Source organism: Prionailurus viverrinus, chromosome B4, assembly GCF_022837055.1.
Source record: "Prionailurus viverrinus isolate Anna chromosome B4, UM_Priviv_1.0, whole genome shotgun sequence".
Taxonomy (NCBI): Eukaryota; Metazoa; Chordata; class Mammalia; order Carnivora; family Felidae; genus Prionailurus; species Prionailurus viverrinus.
Genome location: NC_062567.1, coordinates 116,857,953 through 116,872,909, shown reverse-complemented (window position 1 = coordinate 116,872,909; position 14,957 = coordinate 116,857,953). Strand labels below are relative to the sequence as shown.

Genomic DNA, 14,957 nt, shown 5'->3' with positions numbered 1-14,957 from the left:
CTTTTTATATAAGGTATTCACTGAGTAGGTTTCCTATGAAAATTAAGAGATCAGACAGTTAGAACACATTTTCTTAAACTATAATTGGAGAACCAGCCAACATAGGCCAGCAGAGTCTACCTGCACCAATGCTCCATCAGGCTGGGCCCCTACTGCATTCCTGTCTCCCCCAATACCCAGCACACCCCACACTCATTTGCAGCTATCTGTGCCCCAGCTTCCCCCAGAAACCAGCTCCAAAGCAGGCAGAGATTCTCCTTAGGCCTGTTGCCCAATCACTATCCTGCATACTGTGAAATTCCATTAGTATCCAAGAGACAGGACTTATTTTTGTGGTGGTATTAACCCTAAGAATTTGGTGCGGACGTGGGAATGCCAGTTCTACTGTTTCCTCTCTGCATCCCAGGCCAATCTACTTACTGAGAACTTGCTCTGTTAAGCATGGCACCGTTTTACTTAGAATTGCTAATGCAAAGATGATCATTCCTGACCCAACATACTGTACTCTGTATAATTCATAAAGAATCAGAACTATAAATTATTTATTATCAAAATAGCTTTTGTTTTACTTCCCAAAACCCCAAAGAACTATGTTTGTAAAAGCTACACGAGCATTTAACTTTCCAAGTTAATGACCAAGGACATAAAGACTTACATCAGACTGAAACAGAGACTCTCCATTTAACAGCTGCAGTAGGGTCACCCCAGCTGAAGGTGGCAGCCATAGCAGCTGAGGTTTTCTCAGGGGTTCAGACAACTGAGGAGCACATGTGTCGCAAAACAGACTTCACAAGCACAATGGAACTAATGCACATCTTCCAAGTCCTGCCATTTAGGAAACCTCTAAGTTATGTCTCAGAGGACGTAATGTAAAAGCTGAGCTGGAGTCATTCTTGTGACATGGTAATAAAAGCCATTCAAAAAGCCATTCAAAAGCAATCCATATTCAATACTCAATTTAATTGTCCCCTGGATGTCTCAGTGCCTCAATCAAGCATCCCAACAGCTGCTCCCTGAGGAGCCTGCAGCTCTCCCTCTTACTGCCTCTCCTCAATAAGACATGTGAGAAGGGAAGTCAAGATGCCTCCAAGAAGCAACATCAGCTGTTTTCTGGCATTTGAGAGGTTGATTTCTCTCCAACTCTCAAAAGTGCATGCTAAGTTTTCTGAGAAAAACAAAAACAAAAACAAAAACCCCAATGTGCTAAGTGTTGAGTCAAGGGAGATTGGGAAAGGAGAAAGGCACAGAAAATTCAGGAATACCATTTTAACAGGCCATTCCTCGGGTGTGTGGCTGGGTAGGGAGGTGGAAGGTTGCAAACTCAGCTGCCTTCAGGGCCACACAGGTGACATGAGTGAAGGGGGCATTGTGGTGATCCACAGAACACCTGCCTCATCTCAGAGGGCAGCTGCTACTTACTTTCAGTGGATCGTTGCCAGGCAGAAATGACCCTGGGTCAAAAGATTTTCTAAGAAATCAGGATTTATACAAAATCACCAGGTTTTCAAATGGTGGCAACAAATTCAGGATTATAAAAAATACATGTGGGCCAAATACAACTCATCTGTGGGCTGGGCGTGATCCATGCCTCACTTCTTTGTGACTTTCTGAGATTCCATCAGGTTTCAACAGCCTCACAGCTAGATGTCCAGTTACTTATCAGAGGAGGAACAGTGTGTTTGTGGCTAGAGTGAGGGGGTGGAGGAGGCAGAGACGCAGAATCACTGACATTTGTTGAACTACTCTTATACACCAGGTTGGTTTATTCAGTAGCAGGAACTGAATTCAGGGACTAGTAGCAAAAATCAGAAATAACAGGCTCTTAAAACATGGAAAGGTTGAATTTTTTTTCTCTGTAGCTTGAATTTCAGATACAGTACAGGGCTGGGATGGCTGGAATGGTAGCTCCACAAGCTACTTCTATATTCCTACTGTATCAATCCTTAGCATATGGCATCCATCTGGAAGGTCACCTCATGCTCACAAAATGGCTGCTGGAGGATCATCTAGCACATCCACATTCCAGACAGTAAAAAGAATGGTAAGGACCAAAATTCTCCTCCCTCCCAACTGAGTAAGGCAATCTTTTAGGAGCTTTCCTGGAAGCTTCACCCCACAGCTTCTAATTACATCTCATTGGCCACCCCTACAAAGGCAGCTGGAAAATGTAGCTGTTGATTTTAGCTAAGCACATTGCAGCTCCCAACAATCCAGGAGTTGTTAGTGAGGAAAAGGGAGAGACTGGATATGAGGATGGCCACCAACAGTGCCTGCCATGATGGGAATCATCACATCCCTAGGTAAAAAGTGAAAGCAAGCACACAGAGGTGACACATCTGGACAGAGAAAGCCATGACTAGAGAAGGAATTGATGGTAATAACCCTATAAGAGTTGCTCTATAAATTAGCCATCAAATCCAAGTAGGAAATATCCTCACATCTGTGTTAATATAATATGCACACCAAACGTCTGTGCTGCCCAGCAACACGCCTGAGAATGTCATGGCAGAGCAGGTGTGAAGGAACACACCATAAGCAGCCATCACAAGTGCAGTGGCAGTTGGACAGGAGTAGAACTAGCGATGGCCTGGCCATCAAGGTTCTCAACCTCCACTGCACTCTGGAATACTGCACTGGGGAATTTTAAGACAATATGGATGCCTGGGTCCCATCTCCAGAGATTCCAAATTAATTGGCCTGGTTAGATAAAGTCCAGGTTTGAGGAAGTTTTTAAGTTTCCCAGGTAATTCTGGGTGCGACAAGTATAAGAAGCTTCACTCCTGGATGGATGAGGCCCTCCTGATCCCGGGATCTGAGATGTTGGGCAATCCATGTAAGTCTCCACACCAGAGGCTCCCTAGGAAACAGGTCCTTGAGACAATTAAAACATTTGCTGAAGGTCACACAGCTAGGACGTTATTATAGCCAGGATTTGAATTTGGATACACTTGACAGCCAAAGCCAGAGTTCCACCACCCAAGCACCAGCCCAAGCACCAAGCCCAAGGTCTTCCCATTCTCATTCCCAATCCTCTATCACTCACGGGTGCATGCATATCCAAAGAGAAGAAAGTTTGAGACAACTCAGAAGAAAGCAGATGACAGCTTTCCTGCTGAGCAAAGTCTGTCTCCTGGGTGCTAATAGCCAAGAAGACAGATCTACCATGAGGTAGAAAAGGATTCCTAGAGAAAGCAAAAGTCATAGGGTCCCACCTTGTAAACCATGGAAATGTGGGCAGCAAAGGAATGGAGTTTTGTAGCTGAGACCGAAGATGATAATGCCATTGAGACCTATGTCAGGTGCTTGACATATTTTTCAAGCTTCACAAAAAACTCTGTAATTAAGTGTTGTGGTCCCTATTTTACAAATAAGGAAACAGACTCTGAGAGGCTACACCTTTTCAGATGAAAGGAAAAGGAGAAAAGGAAATGAAATTAAGGTGACAGGCACATGGATCCACTAACTCCAGGGCTGCCACTAATTTGAAATGAACACCTTAAGAGTTCCAATGTAGAAACAGGCATCTCCAGGGAACAGACCATGGTAGGGCTGCCACCTTCCCTGCTCAATGTCGGAATCATCTGAAAATTGAGACCAGGTTGGGTAGTGGCCAAGTGCCGACAAATCCAAAGCATTCCCCAACCTCTGCCATGCATTTGGCTGTCAAATTCTTTTCAGAGAACAATCTCTATTGACATAGAGATGGGTTAACCAGAATACCAAAAGTAGAAGGTCCTCAAGTACAGGGACCACCTCTGCCAGCTCAGGACCTACGATCAGTCACAATGCATGACGTGAATGGGTGAAATGAATAATGAATTAAAGTGCATAATTGAAATGACGTTCCTGGATCCTCTCACCCAGGGGCTTTGGTGAGGAGGCCAACTACATGGACCAAAACCCTAGCTCCACCACTTTGCTGTGGCTGTTTCCACATCTAGACAACAGAAATAATACCTTACAGCCTTGTTGTGAGGATTCAATTAAATAATATGTATAAAGTGCCTGGCATAGGGCCTGACACAATAAAATGCTGGTAAAAAAATAAATAAATAAAAGCTCCTCCTTGTTTCCTTGAAAAAAAGGATTTATTAGTTCTCAGAAAGTTATTTGACAGATGGGGCAAATCAACACAAGGTGAAAGGTTTAGAATCACTACTAATTGAAGATGAATCAGAGATGAGAAACACAGATCTCTCAAATCTTCCCCAGCTGCTGAAACCTAAACCTTGACCCCTAGGACTGGAGTTCATCTGCCATAAAACCAGGAGGATTCCACTTTCAACTGAAACCGCCACTCCACTTGTAGCCCAGTGGGTCTGGGTCTCTCCATAAAGTAAAGAAAATCAGATTTGGACTGTGGCCCTGGCTTTGTTGCTGATTAACTGCCTGGGGTGTAGTTCTTCCTCTATAAGCTAGGACTGCACAGTCTGCAAATCCACTCAAAGTACTGTGAAGATAAAATAACAGCTGGGCAGTCCCCTGAGTGGGGACGAAATGGAGATTTGAATGGATGGTGAAAATCTTTGCTCCAACTCCCAACAGCCACCCTGTACTAAGCAGGAGGCTTCATTCAGCTGCTGGGTGCTCTCCAGTTTGATCAGCTGCTCGTTCGGAACCACCAGATCCAAACCTGGGCCTGGCATTCTCTAGTTATTCTTGCCCTGGGTGATGGTAAATTACAGAGGTAGATTTCTGTTTTAATCTCTGTGATAAGCAGTATTCCCAGTTCTGAAGGCCTGACCTCATAAATGAATTTACAGTGAACACCAGCAGCTCATTTTCCTGAATCATAATTGAAATGAAAACTTCCCAAGTTTTGGTCTTCTTACATCATCTGGCTTAGAAGTAATACACTATTGATGCCAAATGACTTCAAAGACCTGGTCTCTGATGAGTCCCACGTTTGATGCATATTTTTTTTTGCCCCTTCCCTATGAATATACACAACTACACAATAATTCTGTGGTTGTAATTCTATGGTTATACTCATAGCCCCGTAGCAGTTGATATTCTAATTCCAGCATTTAGGGGCGCCTGGGTGGCGCAGTCGGTTAAGCGTCCAACTTCAGCCAGGTCACGATCTCGCGGTCCGTGAGTTCGAGCCCCGCGTCGGGCTCTGTGCTGACAGCTCAGAGCCTGGAGCCTGTTTCCGATTCTGTGTCTCCCTCTCTCTCTGCCCCTCCCCCGTTCATGCTCTGTCTCTCTCTGTCCCAAAAATAAATAAACGTTGAAAAAAAAAAAAATTTTAATTCCAGCATTTAAATAACTGCATAGTATCTCCAAAGTCTTAAGGGCAGGGGTTATGAGCAAGGAAATCTATTCAAGTGACAATCTTCAGAGACCAAGAATTATTCGAAAATCATTTTCTCCTTCTCAAAAGGCCGGTAAGTAAATTATACTAACATAATGTTGAATAATAAGATTGCCATACTTACCAACTTAAACACTTCAGGGAAATGTTTATTCATTTCATATAATCTAGGAGCAAATCTTTTATTCAAGTGAAGTTTTACTTTCCTCTAACGATGCTTCACAATAAAATGCCAAACTAAAACAGAAAGATAAAGAAAATGCTAGTGACATGCTACTTTTTAATTAGCCTCTTGATATCCTGGTGCAGAGGGAGGACACAGAATGTGCTCTGGACATGCAACCGTATACACAAGAATTTCAATCATTCAACAACTATTTACTGAGGCTCCAACTGGAGCCAGGCTTATGTTAAATGTGGTGTACAAGACACAGACCTGGCTTCATGGAGCTTATGACCTAATCGGGGACTCTAATAAGTAAACAATACAGGGTGATAAAAAGTCATGGCGGAGATGGGGCGCCTGGGTGGCTCAGTCGGTTAAGCGTCCGACTTCAGCTCAGGTCCCGATCTCACAGTCCGTGAGTTCGAGCCCCGCGTCGGGCTCTGGGCTGATGGCCCAGAGCCTGGAGCCTGCTTCCAATTCTGTGTCTCCCTCTCTCTCTGCCCCTCCCCCATTCATGCTCTGTCTCTCTCTGTCTCAAAAATAAATAAATGTTCAAAAAAAAAATTTAAAAAAAAAAAAGTCATGGCGGAGAAAAGAAGGCACTATGAGAGGGCAAGGCAAACCTTCAGCAGAAGGGTCATCTCAAAATATATGAAGGATAAGAAGGAATTAGGGAAAAAAATTAGGCTGGAGAAAGGCAGTATAAGAGAGAGAACAGCATACACAAAGAAGCAAGCGAGCACAGAGCAGGTCCAGGGTTTTAAAGAGAAGCGACAAGATTAAAATGAGCACTTTGGAAAAATAAAGCAGAGTGGCACAAGAGACAGCAGTCAGGGAACTGTTGCCAGGCCAAAGATGACAAGACCCGAATAACACCAAGAAATGTTCATTGAGCACTTTCTTCATCCAAGCATGGAGGTAAGTATCTCATGAGCATTACCTTATTAAATCTTTATGACAACCATGAGAAGGAAGAACAGATACCCATTTTACATATAAGACAACTGCTGATATTTTTTTTTCATATTATCCATTGTCCTCAATGTATTCAATGTCCTCAATGTCCTCAATGTCCTCAAAGTTCCCAACAACTAAAATGTATTTCTTTATTGCCTTGGCTGCTGCTTAAAATAGTTCTTGGCACACACTAGATACCGAAGCCATTCAGGATAGGCCGGTGGCTGAACAGACAAACCACTAAAGAAATTTTGCCCAAGACCACATTAAGAGACCCATGCCCACTGCATTCACTATACTTACCACATCAAGCTGCAATTCTTAATCTTTCTGGTCCTTCTCAGTCTCCTGTGCTGGTCCTTCATCTCACCAACCTCACACTGTCCTGGATTCCAGCTTAGGACTCCAGTCTTGTCTATCAACACCTGTTTCACTGCTGATCTCATCTGATCCTGTGGTTTTAAATACATTTGATGTATTTAAAGTCACTGATAACTCTCAGATTTGTGTCTGCATCACAGATTTTTCCCATGAACTCCAGACCCTTTTATTTGACCACCAATACTCAACATCCCCACTTGGATGCCTAATGGCCATCTCAAACTTGCTATGTCCAAAACCCTGCTCCTTTCATAATCGTTTTCATCTCCATTAAAGGCAATTCTAATCTTCCCATAGTTCAAGCCAAAGAGGCTAAAACCTTGGTATCATTCTTGTCTTTCTCACAACTTTTATCCAATCCACTGGCAAATCCTATTATCTTTAAAATATATGGGGCGCCTGGGTGGCGCAGTCGGTTAAGCGTCCGACTTCAGCCGGGTCACGATCTCGCGGTCCGTGAGTTTGAGCCCCGCGTCAGGCTCTGGGCTGATGGCTCGGAGCCTGGAGCCTGTTTCCGATTCTGTGTCTCCCTCTCTCTCTGCCCCTCCCCCGTTCATGCTCTATCTCTCTCTGTCCCAAAAATAAATAAAAATGTTGGAAAAAAAAATTTTTTTTAAATAAAATATATCCAAAATCCAACTGTCACAACCCCTACTGCTGCCACCCTCGTCTGGCTGCCTTCATTTTACCCGAATTATTGCGTGAGCTTCTCACTGGTATCCCTGCTTTCACCCTTGTCTGTGCCCCTTTACAACCAATTCTCAACTGGTTTCCACTGCCAGAGGAACCAATTAAATCTTGGGGTACGGGGGTGGCTTAGTCAGTTAAGCATCTGACTCTCTTTTTAAATTTTTTTTTTTAACATTTATTTATTTTTGAGACAGAGAGAGAGCATGAACAGGGGAGGGTCAGAGAAAGAGGGAGACACAGAATCTGAAACAGGCTCCAGGCTCTGAGCTGTCAGCACAGCACCCAACGCGGGGCTCAAACCCATGGACCATGAGATCATGACCTGAGCCGAAGTGGGACGCTTAACCGACTGAGCCACCCAGGCACCCCAAGCATCTGACTCTTGATGTTGGCTCAGGTCATGATTCCAGGGTCGTGGGATCAAGCCTTGCATCAGGCTCCATGCTGAGCATGGAGCTTAATTAAGATTCTCTGTCTCTCTCCCCCTCTCCCTCTCTCAGGGCACCTAGATGGCTCAGTTGGTTAAGCATCCAACTCTTGATTTCAGCTCAGGTCATGATCTCACAGTTTGTGAGTTTGAGCCCCATGCTGAGTTCTGCACTGACAGCATGGGACCTGCTTGGGATTTTTGCTCTCCCTCTCTGTCTGCCTCTCTAAATAAACAAACAAACTTAAAAAAAAAATTCTCTTTCTCTTTCTTCCCCTCTCTCCTGCTCACACTCTCTCTAAAAAATAAAATAAAATAAAGCTTAAGTCAGATCACTCCACTACCCAAACTCCTCCAGTAGGTCCTATCTCAAAGTAAAAGTACTTACAATGGCTTAGGAGGCCCTACATGGTGATGCACCTCTTGTTACACTCCCGTCACATAGTCTTTGCCAGCCACACCGGCCTCTTGCCAGCTCTGTAACAGACCAACCCATCCACTATTCTGTCTTTGTGCCTAGTGCACTCTGCTTGGGAATCTCTCCAGATTCCTGTATGACTCACTCCTCCATCTTTCAGGTCTGTACTCAAGTGTCACCTTCTCAGTGAGCAACTCCACCTAAAACTGTAACGCTCCCAACCCCCCATTTATACATACCATATATACATACTATAATACACTATAGATTTTACTTTTTGTCTGCCTCTCCCTGGCTCTGAAGTAGGGCAAAGACTCACTTTTTCTGCTCACTTTTATATACCTAATTTCTACAAAAATGCCAGATACATGGTAGATCTCAATAAATATTTACTGAATGAAAAAAAATTAATTAATTCTCTTCTTTACAGGATCATCACCATGCACCATGACAGCCACACCAGGTAGCAATCATCAGAGATAAACTGAGGAGATAAAACTTTAATAAAATTGAATTAGACATAGTTGATAAAGCAATAGAAAGAATGGTAGCTTTAGTTTGAAGAATCTTTCACATCTGTTTTCTAACCAACAAAGGACAAAGAGCCTGAAATAATCTGAAAATGTTTTTCAAAAATATTTTAGGAATTTTATTTTTTATAAAATTTTTTAATTCATGTATTAAAATGTATACCAAGGCAAAAGAAATTGTGTGACTTGTATCATAAATTTATAAAACTAAGAATTTTCAAACCATACAAGACACATACAATGTAAAAAAAAAATCCTTATATATACAAAATGCAATGTAATTTCCATTACAAAAAACAAAGCAAGGGAAAATGCTTAAAAATGCTCATCTGCAAGTACAAAACAAAATCCTCCCCTTGACTGACCACTTGAGCTGCCATGAAACATATAGCTCCCTCATATTGGGTTTCTCTTCTTCCCTCAAGTTACCTTGTCTTCTCATCTTTTTGATATTGCCTTTTTGTCATTACCTTTTCTTCCCATTTTTCTTTTTATTTGAAGACAAGGGCCAATCAAAGGTAAAAGCCAAATGTCTGTTCTATACTTTAACAGTCAAGTGGCTTTTAATTCCAAAAGTTAATACGTTATAGTCTGAGCTATAGTTTCTAAACATTGTATGCAAATCAAACTATGGTTTGTACTCTAAGTACATCATTTACATAATTTTTTTCATAAAATTAAGATCTTCACATCACATTTGCTGAAATCACAGTAAGCCTATAAATTAGTACCTCAACCCACCATAAAAAAACAAACAGCCGAACCTCCTTAACAATGTAAAAGATTGTATTTGTTATACTTATGACTGCCTCAAATGCTAAATAGTAATATCTAATCTAAAATACATCTGGAGTGGTCTAGGCCCCCTATCAATACCACATCTAATACACACCAACAACAGAAACTGGCTCACTGCTTACTTGTTAATACTAATATTCATTTGATTTACTTTCTGCTGCAGCAGCAAAATTCTTGAATTTTGGTTATTCTTATGTGAACCACATCTATTAATTTATTGCCATTTCCCTTAATAATGTATTGTCAGGCAAAAATGCAGCTTTAATGCAATTAAAATTCCTAATCAGGAAGTCAAAAAAGCTAGTTACTGATGCTGATATACTTTTTCTCTGTTAAGAGCTACCGTTCCTGATTAACCTTGGAGGGAGGGAGGGAAAGAGGGAGGAAGAAAGGGAACAGAAGAGAGGAGAGAAGAATACCAGTTGGAAGACAGACCAGTTTCCAGATTCACAAGGACTCTTCTGTTACTACATAGAAAAGCATAGAGAATTCTCTCGAAATTCATCTGAGTAAACAGATGCCATTCATCTGAGTAAGCAGACTTGGAAGAAAATGATTTTTTACTATTTTATATTTCTTAGAAAAATTCTGCTAGAACATAATGAAAATTGGTCCTCTCCAATTATTCTAATTTACAAAAATTCAACTGTAAGAAAAGAAAAGAAGAAAGTTGAGGATTAAGCAACGTTGAGTTCAGGGGTGTCTGGGTGGCTCAATTGGTTAAGTGACGACTCTTGATTTCAGCTCAGATCATGATCTCACAATTCATGGGACTGAGCGCCTACATCAGGCTCTGTGCTAAGTGTGGAGCCTGCTTGGGATTCTCTCTCTCCCTGTCTCTCTGCTCCTCCCCTACACACACACATGTGCATACGCTCACTGGCTCTCTCTCTCTCTCTCGCTCTCTCTTGAAATAAAAAAAAAATTTTATAAAGGAAGGTCAAGTTCAGTCAAGTAACAAATCTGGTTAAAAACCAGAGCAAGCAAGACAGCACCCAACTCAAAGATTGACAACTAGAGTCCAGTGGCGGCACAGGGCTGCCATTAGCTAGTGAGAAAAAGGTAGTCCTATGATTTTTGCTTCACAAGAACTTTTGAAATCCAACACTCACTTATCTAGTGAATTTAAGGAAATGCTGCAAACTATGCACACAAACATAATATTTTTAAAGCAAATTTAAGGGGTGCAAATAAGCTCCAAGATTGTAATTGGGAGAACTATATCCCTTGGGGTAATGTGGTTCAGAAAGCAGGCCTGCTACCCTGAGGCACAGCCTGCATAATAATAGCATTAAAATACATATTTCCTTCAAATTATTCTCATTAATTATGTCAACCAATTTGAATGCATCAAGAGAGAATTTTACCAACAGTATAACAAGGTACATATTTACATTTTCATTTGCATCTTAAGGACAAACTGTTAACAATAATGATGATGATTATGAAAAACAAGATTAAAGGTGTGTTCGTTTGGGAAAAGGCTACATTAATATTATTCACCCAACCACAAACACTTTCATAATGAATGCAGTACTGCAAAACAATTCACAGTTTTATAAAAAGTCGAAATACAGAAGTTTCAATAGAATTTTTTTCCAATTCAAAATTAAAGAGTTCAACTACATTATTCCTTAACTACTTTACTCTAACATCTGTAAAATATATAAAATACCAAGATTATCAACAGTCACATATGTTTTGAAGTCAGGAGACACGTGTATTTTCTTAAGATTGGTTCCATTTGTGTAGAAGGTCTGTGAGGATTCCCCAGTGTCAACACTCCACCACTGTTCAGAGAAAAACAAAATTCTCATTAGACTGGTAATTACTCTGTGTGACAACTGCAGTTAGTGCCAGCCAGGTCCTTCACCCTATCATCTACCCACTCCCAAACTTCGGCAAACTGTAGGAAAAATGTCTGAGGTTTAATATTAACAGCCTAGTCACTATTTCCTGATTAATCCTGGTGACTGCCCCACAGTTATGCAACACCTAACCCCACTGCAAGGTATGCTGGAAAAACGTGCAGCCTACAGAAAGCTACAAACACAAGGCTATACAAAGTAAACTATGGCCATGACTGCACTGAACTCTGCCACCTGCATATCTTTCTCAGTAGAATGAACAGAATAACCCTGTTTTCTTTAAAAATGCCCCTTTGCAGGTGTGCCTGGGTGGCTGAGTCAGTTAAGCCTCCGACTTCGACTCAGGTCATGATCTTGCAGGTCATGAGTTCAAGCCCCGCATCAGGCTCTGTGCTGACAGTTCAGAGCCTGGAGCCTGCTTCAGAATCTGTCTCCCTCTCTCTCTGCCCCTCCCCCGTTTGCACCTTGTCTCTCTCACAAATAAACATTAAAATTAAAAAAATTAAAATGCTCCTTTGCAGACACAGACTGGTATTCTGATAGACACTGAGACTTTTTCTTATTATAGGACACCAGACAGAATGTTCTCTCTACTGAATCTTCATTTTTAAATTTTTTTTAATTAAAAAAAATTTTTTTAATGTTTATTTATTTTGAGAGACAGAGAGAGACAGAGCACAAGGGGGGAAGGGGCAGAGAGAGAGGGAGACACAGAATCTGAAGCAGGCTCTGAAATGTCAGCACAGAGCCCAAAGCAGGGCTCAAACTCACGAAACGTGAGATCATGACCTGAGCCAAAGTCGGTGCTTAACCGACAGAGCCACCCAGGAGCCCCAGCTTAATCTTCCTTTTAATCAGGATGATTCAAGAGCCTATGACCATGTTCCTCTATATAAGAGTCTATACATTTATTTGCTAAATAAATATTAAACATCTTAAATGCATGCAGCAGGTGCTCCGGCCAATCCTTCCCTTCTCCTCCCGATCACTGAATTTGCTCAAATTATAACAGTGTTTACAGCTATTTACCAAATGGAGATATTCATAAAGCTTACCCATGTATCTCACAGCTAAAATGAGGGTAAAAGAGACAATGAACATAAACACCTTTTGAAAAGGCGTCAGGTACATCAAGATTCAGAGTATCATGAACAAAATAATGGTGTCACTCATTTTTGTAACTGGGGGCAGTGCCTAACATTCTGTGCTTGACTGGGTAAACTATTCGTGTTTCTTCAGTAATAGTAACTGGTAAAAGTATACCCCATGGACTTTAGTAAACCTCACTAAAGCAACTTGTAGTAACTTGAAATTTTCCAGAAGTGGTGATTTTGCTTTATAAAATAGCAATGTAATCAAGACTGCACAGCACACATTCCACCTACTTGAGAGAAAATTCATTACTTTCCATTCCCCTAGAAACAAATCACACAGATAGTAAGGCCCTTAAAGATCAGCTAGATCAACTGCCTCATTTACAAATACGGAAACCAGGGTTCTTAGAGAAGAAAGGCCTTGTCACCTAAGATGATACTGCTAGCAGGTGGCAGAAGCAGAACTGTTTCTGGTACCTGATCTAGTGCCACTACCTTTCCCTCTACTGAAACAAACCACTCTGCTTAGAAACATTGTATCAAGCCACTAAGTTGAATATTGACTAAAAAACAATGACATTAAAAATAGCTAATATAGGGGCGCCTGGGTGGCTCAGTTAAGCGTCCGACTTCGGCCCAGGTCATGATCTCACAGTTCGTGAGTTCGAGCCCCGCATCAGGCCCTGTGCTGACAGCTTGGAGCCTGGAGCCTGCTTCGGATTCTGTGTCTCCCTCTCTCTTTGCCCCTCCCCAGCTCATGCTTGCACTCTGTCTCTGTCAAAAATAAATAAACTTAAAAAAAATTTTTTTAATAAAAAAAATAGCTAATATAGGGAATTTTTAGGGCAATGAAACTATTCTGTATGATACTACAATGGTAGACACATGTCATTATACATTTGTCAAAATTCACAGAATGAACAACACCAAGAGTGGTACTAATGCCATGCCAATGTAAGTTCATCAATTGTAACAAATGTACCACTCTCTTGATAATCTATGGACAGTGGAGGAAGCCTGTGCATGTGTGGGGGCAGGAGGTATATGAGAACTCTGTACTTTCTGCTCAGTTTTGCTGTGAGCCTAAAACTGCTCTAAAAAATAAAGTGAATTTGAGGCGCCTGGGTGGCTCAGTCAGTTAAGCATCCAAGTTGGGCTCAGGTCATGATCTCGTGGCTCCTGAGTTCAAGCCCTGTGTCAGGCTCTGTGCTGACAACTCAGAGCCTGGAGCCTGCTTCAGATTCTGTGTCTCCCTCTCTCTGCCCCTCCCCTGCTTGTGCTCTGTCTCTCTCAAAAATAAATAAAACATTAAAAATTTTAAAAAAAGAAATAAAGTGAATTTTAAAAAATATCTAACATTTACTCAAGGTACACTATGTGACTCTATGTAAGAGTGCTTTACATGCATTAACTCCTTCAACCATCCCAGCTCTATGAGCTAGAGTTTATTATTATACCCATTTTTACAAATAAGAAAATCAAAGCATAGAGAGATTAAATAATCTCATGCAAAATCACAAAGCTAATGGGTGGCAGAGACAGGCTTTGACTTTGGGCAATCTGCCCTGGCTCACTCTCCTGACTATTACATTCTCTTTCCTCTATATAATGGCACACCTGCTTTTATCACCATGTATTCCACATTTCAAACCAGCTTTCTTCTCGTAAGTATGAATTAATGTCGATTTCCTATCATTCTAACTTATGTATTCTATGGCATTACACAAGTAAACAGCTACATTATATTACTTTTTAACTTTATGGTAGAAATAATTTTGAGGGCTGCCTGGGTGGCTTAGCTGGTTAAGTATACAACTCTTGATCTCGACTAAGGTCATGATCTCATGGTTTGTGAGATCGAACTCCGCGTTGGACTCTGGGCTGATAGTGTAGAGCCTGGTTGGGATTCTCTCTGCCCTTCTCCCACTCGTGCTCTCTCTTTCTCAAAATAAATAAACTTAAAAAAAAAAAAAAAGAAAGCATTTTGAAAGTTAAGAGCTTTTTAGCTACTGGATATCTACTTTATCCTACTGACATTCGATTTATATAGCTTAGATTCTTTAGTAAACAGACTCAAAAGGCTCATTCCTTTGGACACTACAGCAGCTGTTCCTTTTTACTTCTAATTTGCTCTGTGCTTTTGATAGTCTCATTAACATGCTGAGTAGATGCAGGCTGGGCTATATCATAATCAGTTTAACCATGCTAGTAATCAAACCAGAGGGAAGAACAGCTTGACTGTCATTTAAATATACAGACTGAATGTATGGGCTATGGGTTCTTACTCCCTTAAGACATAGCCTCTACAGTACAG

At 41.3% G+C, this 14,957-nt stretch overlaps 1 protein-coding gene across 2 annotated transcripts in view; it reads right to left on the bottom strand.

Moving 5' to 3' along the window:
* Positions 1-8,725: 8,725 nt before the first annotated feature.
* The window catches only part of APAF1 (apoptotic peptidase activating factor 1), a 93,326-nt gene continuing 87,094 nt past the window's right edge, over positions 8,726-14,957 (bottom strand). For both annotated transcript variants that reach the window (XM_047866964.1, XM_047866965.1), the window contains one exon: positions 8,726-11,471. In XM_047866964.1, coding sequence (XP_047722920.1) covers positions 11,325-11,471 — 147 coding nt within the window. In that variant the 3' untranslated portion in view covers positions 8,726-11,324. The remainder of the gene's footprint in view (positions 11,472-14,957) is intronic.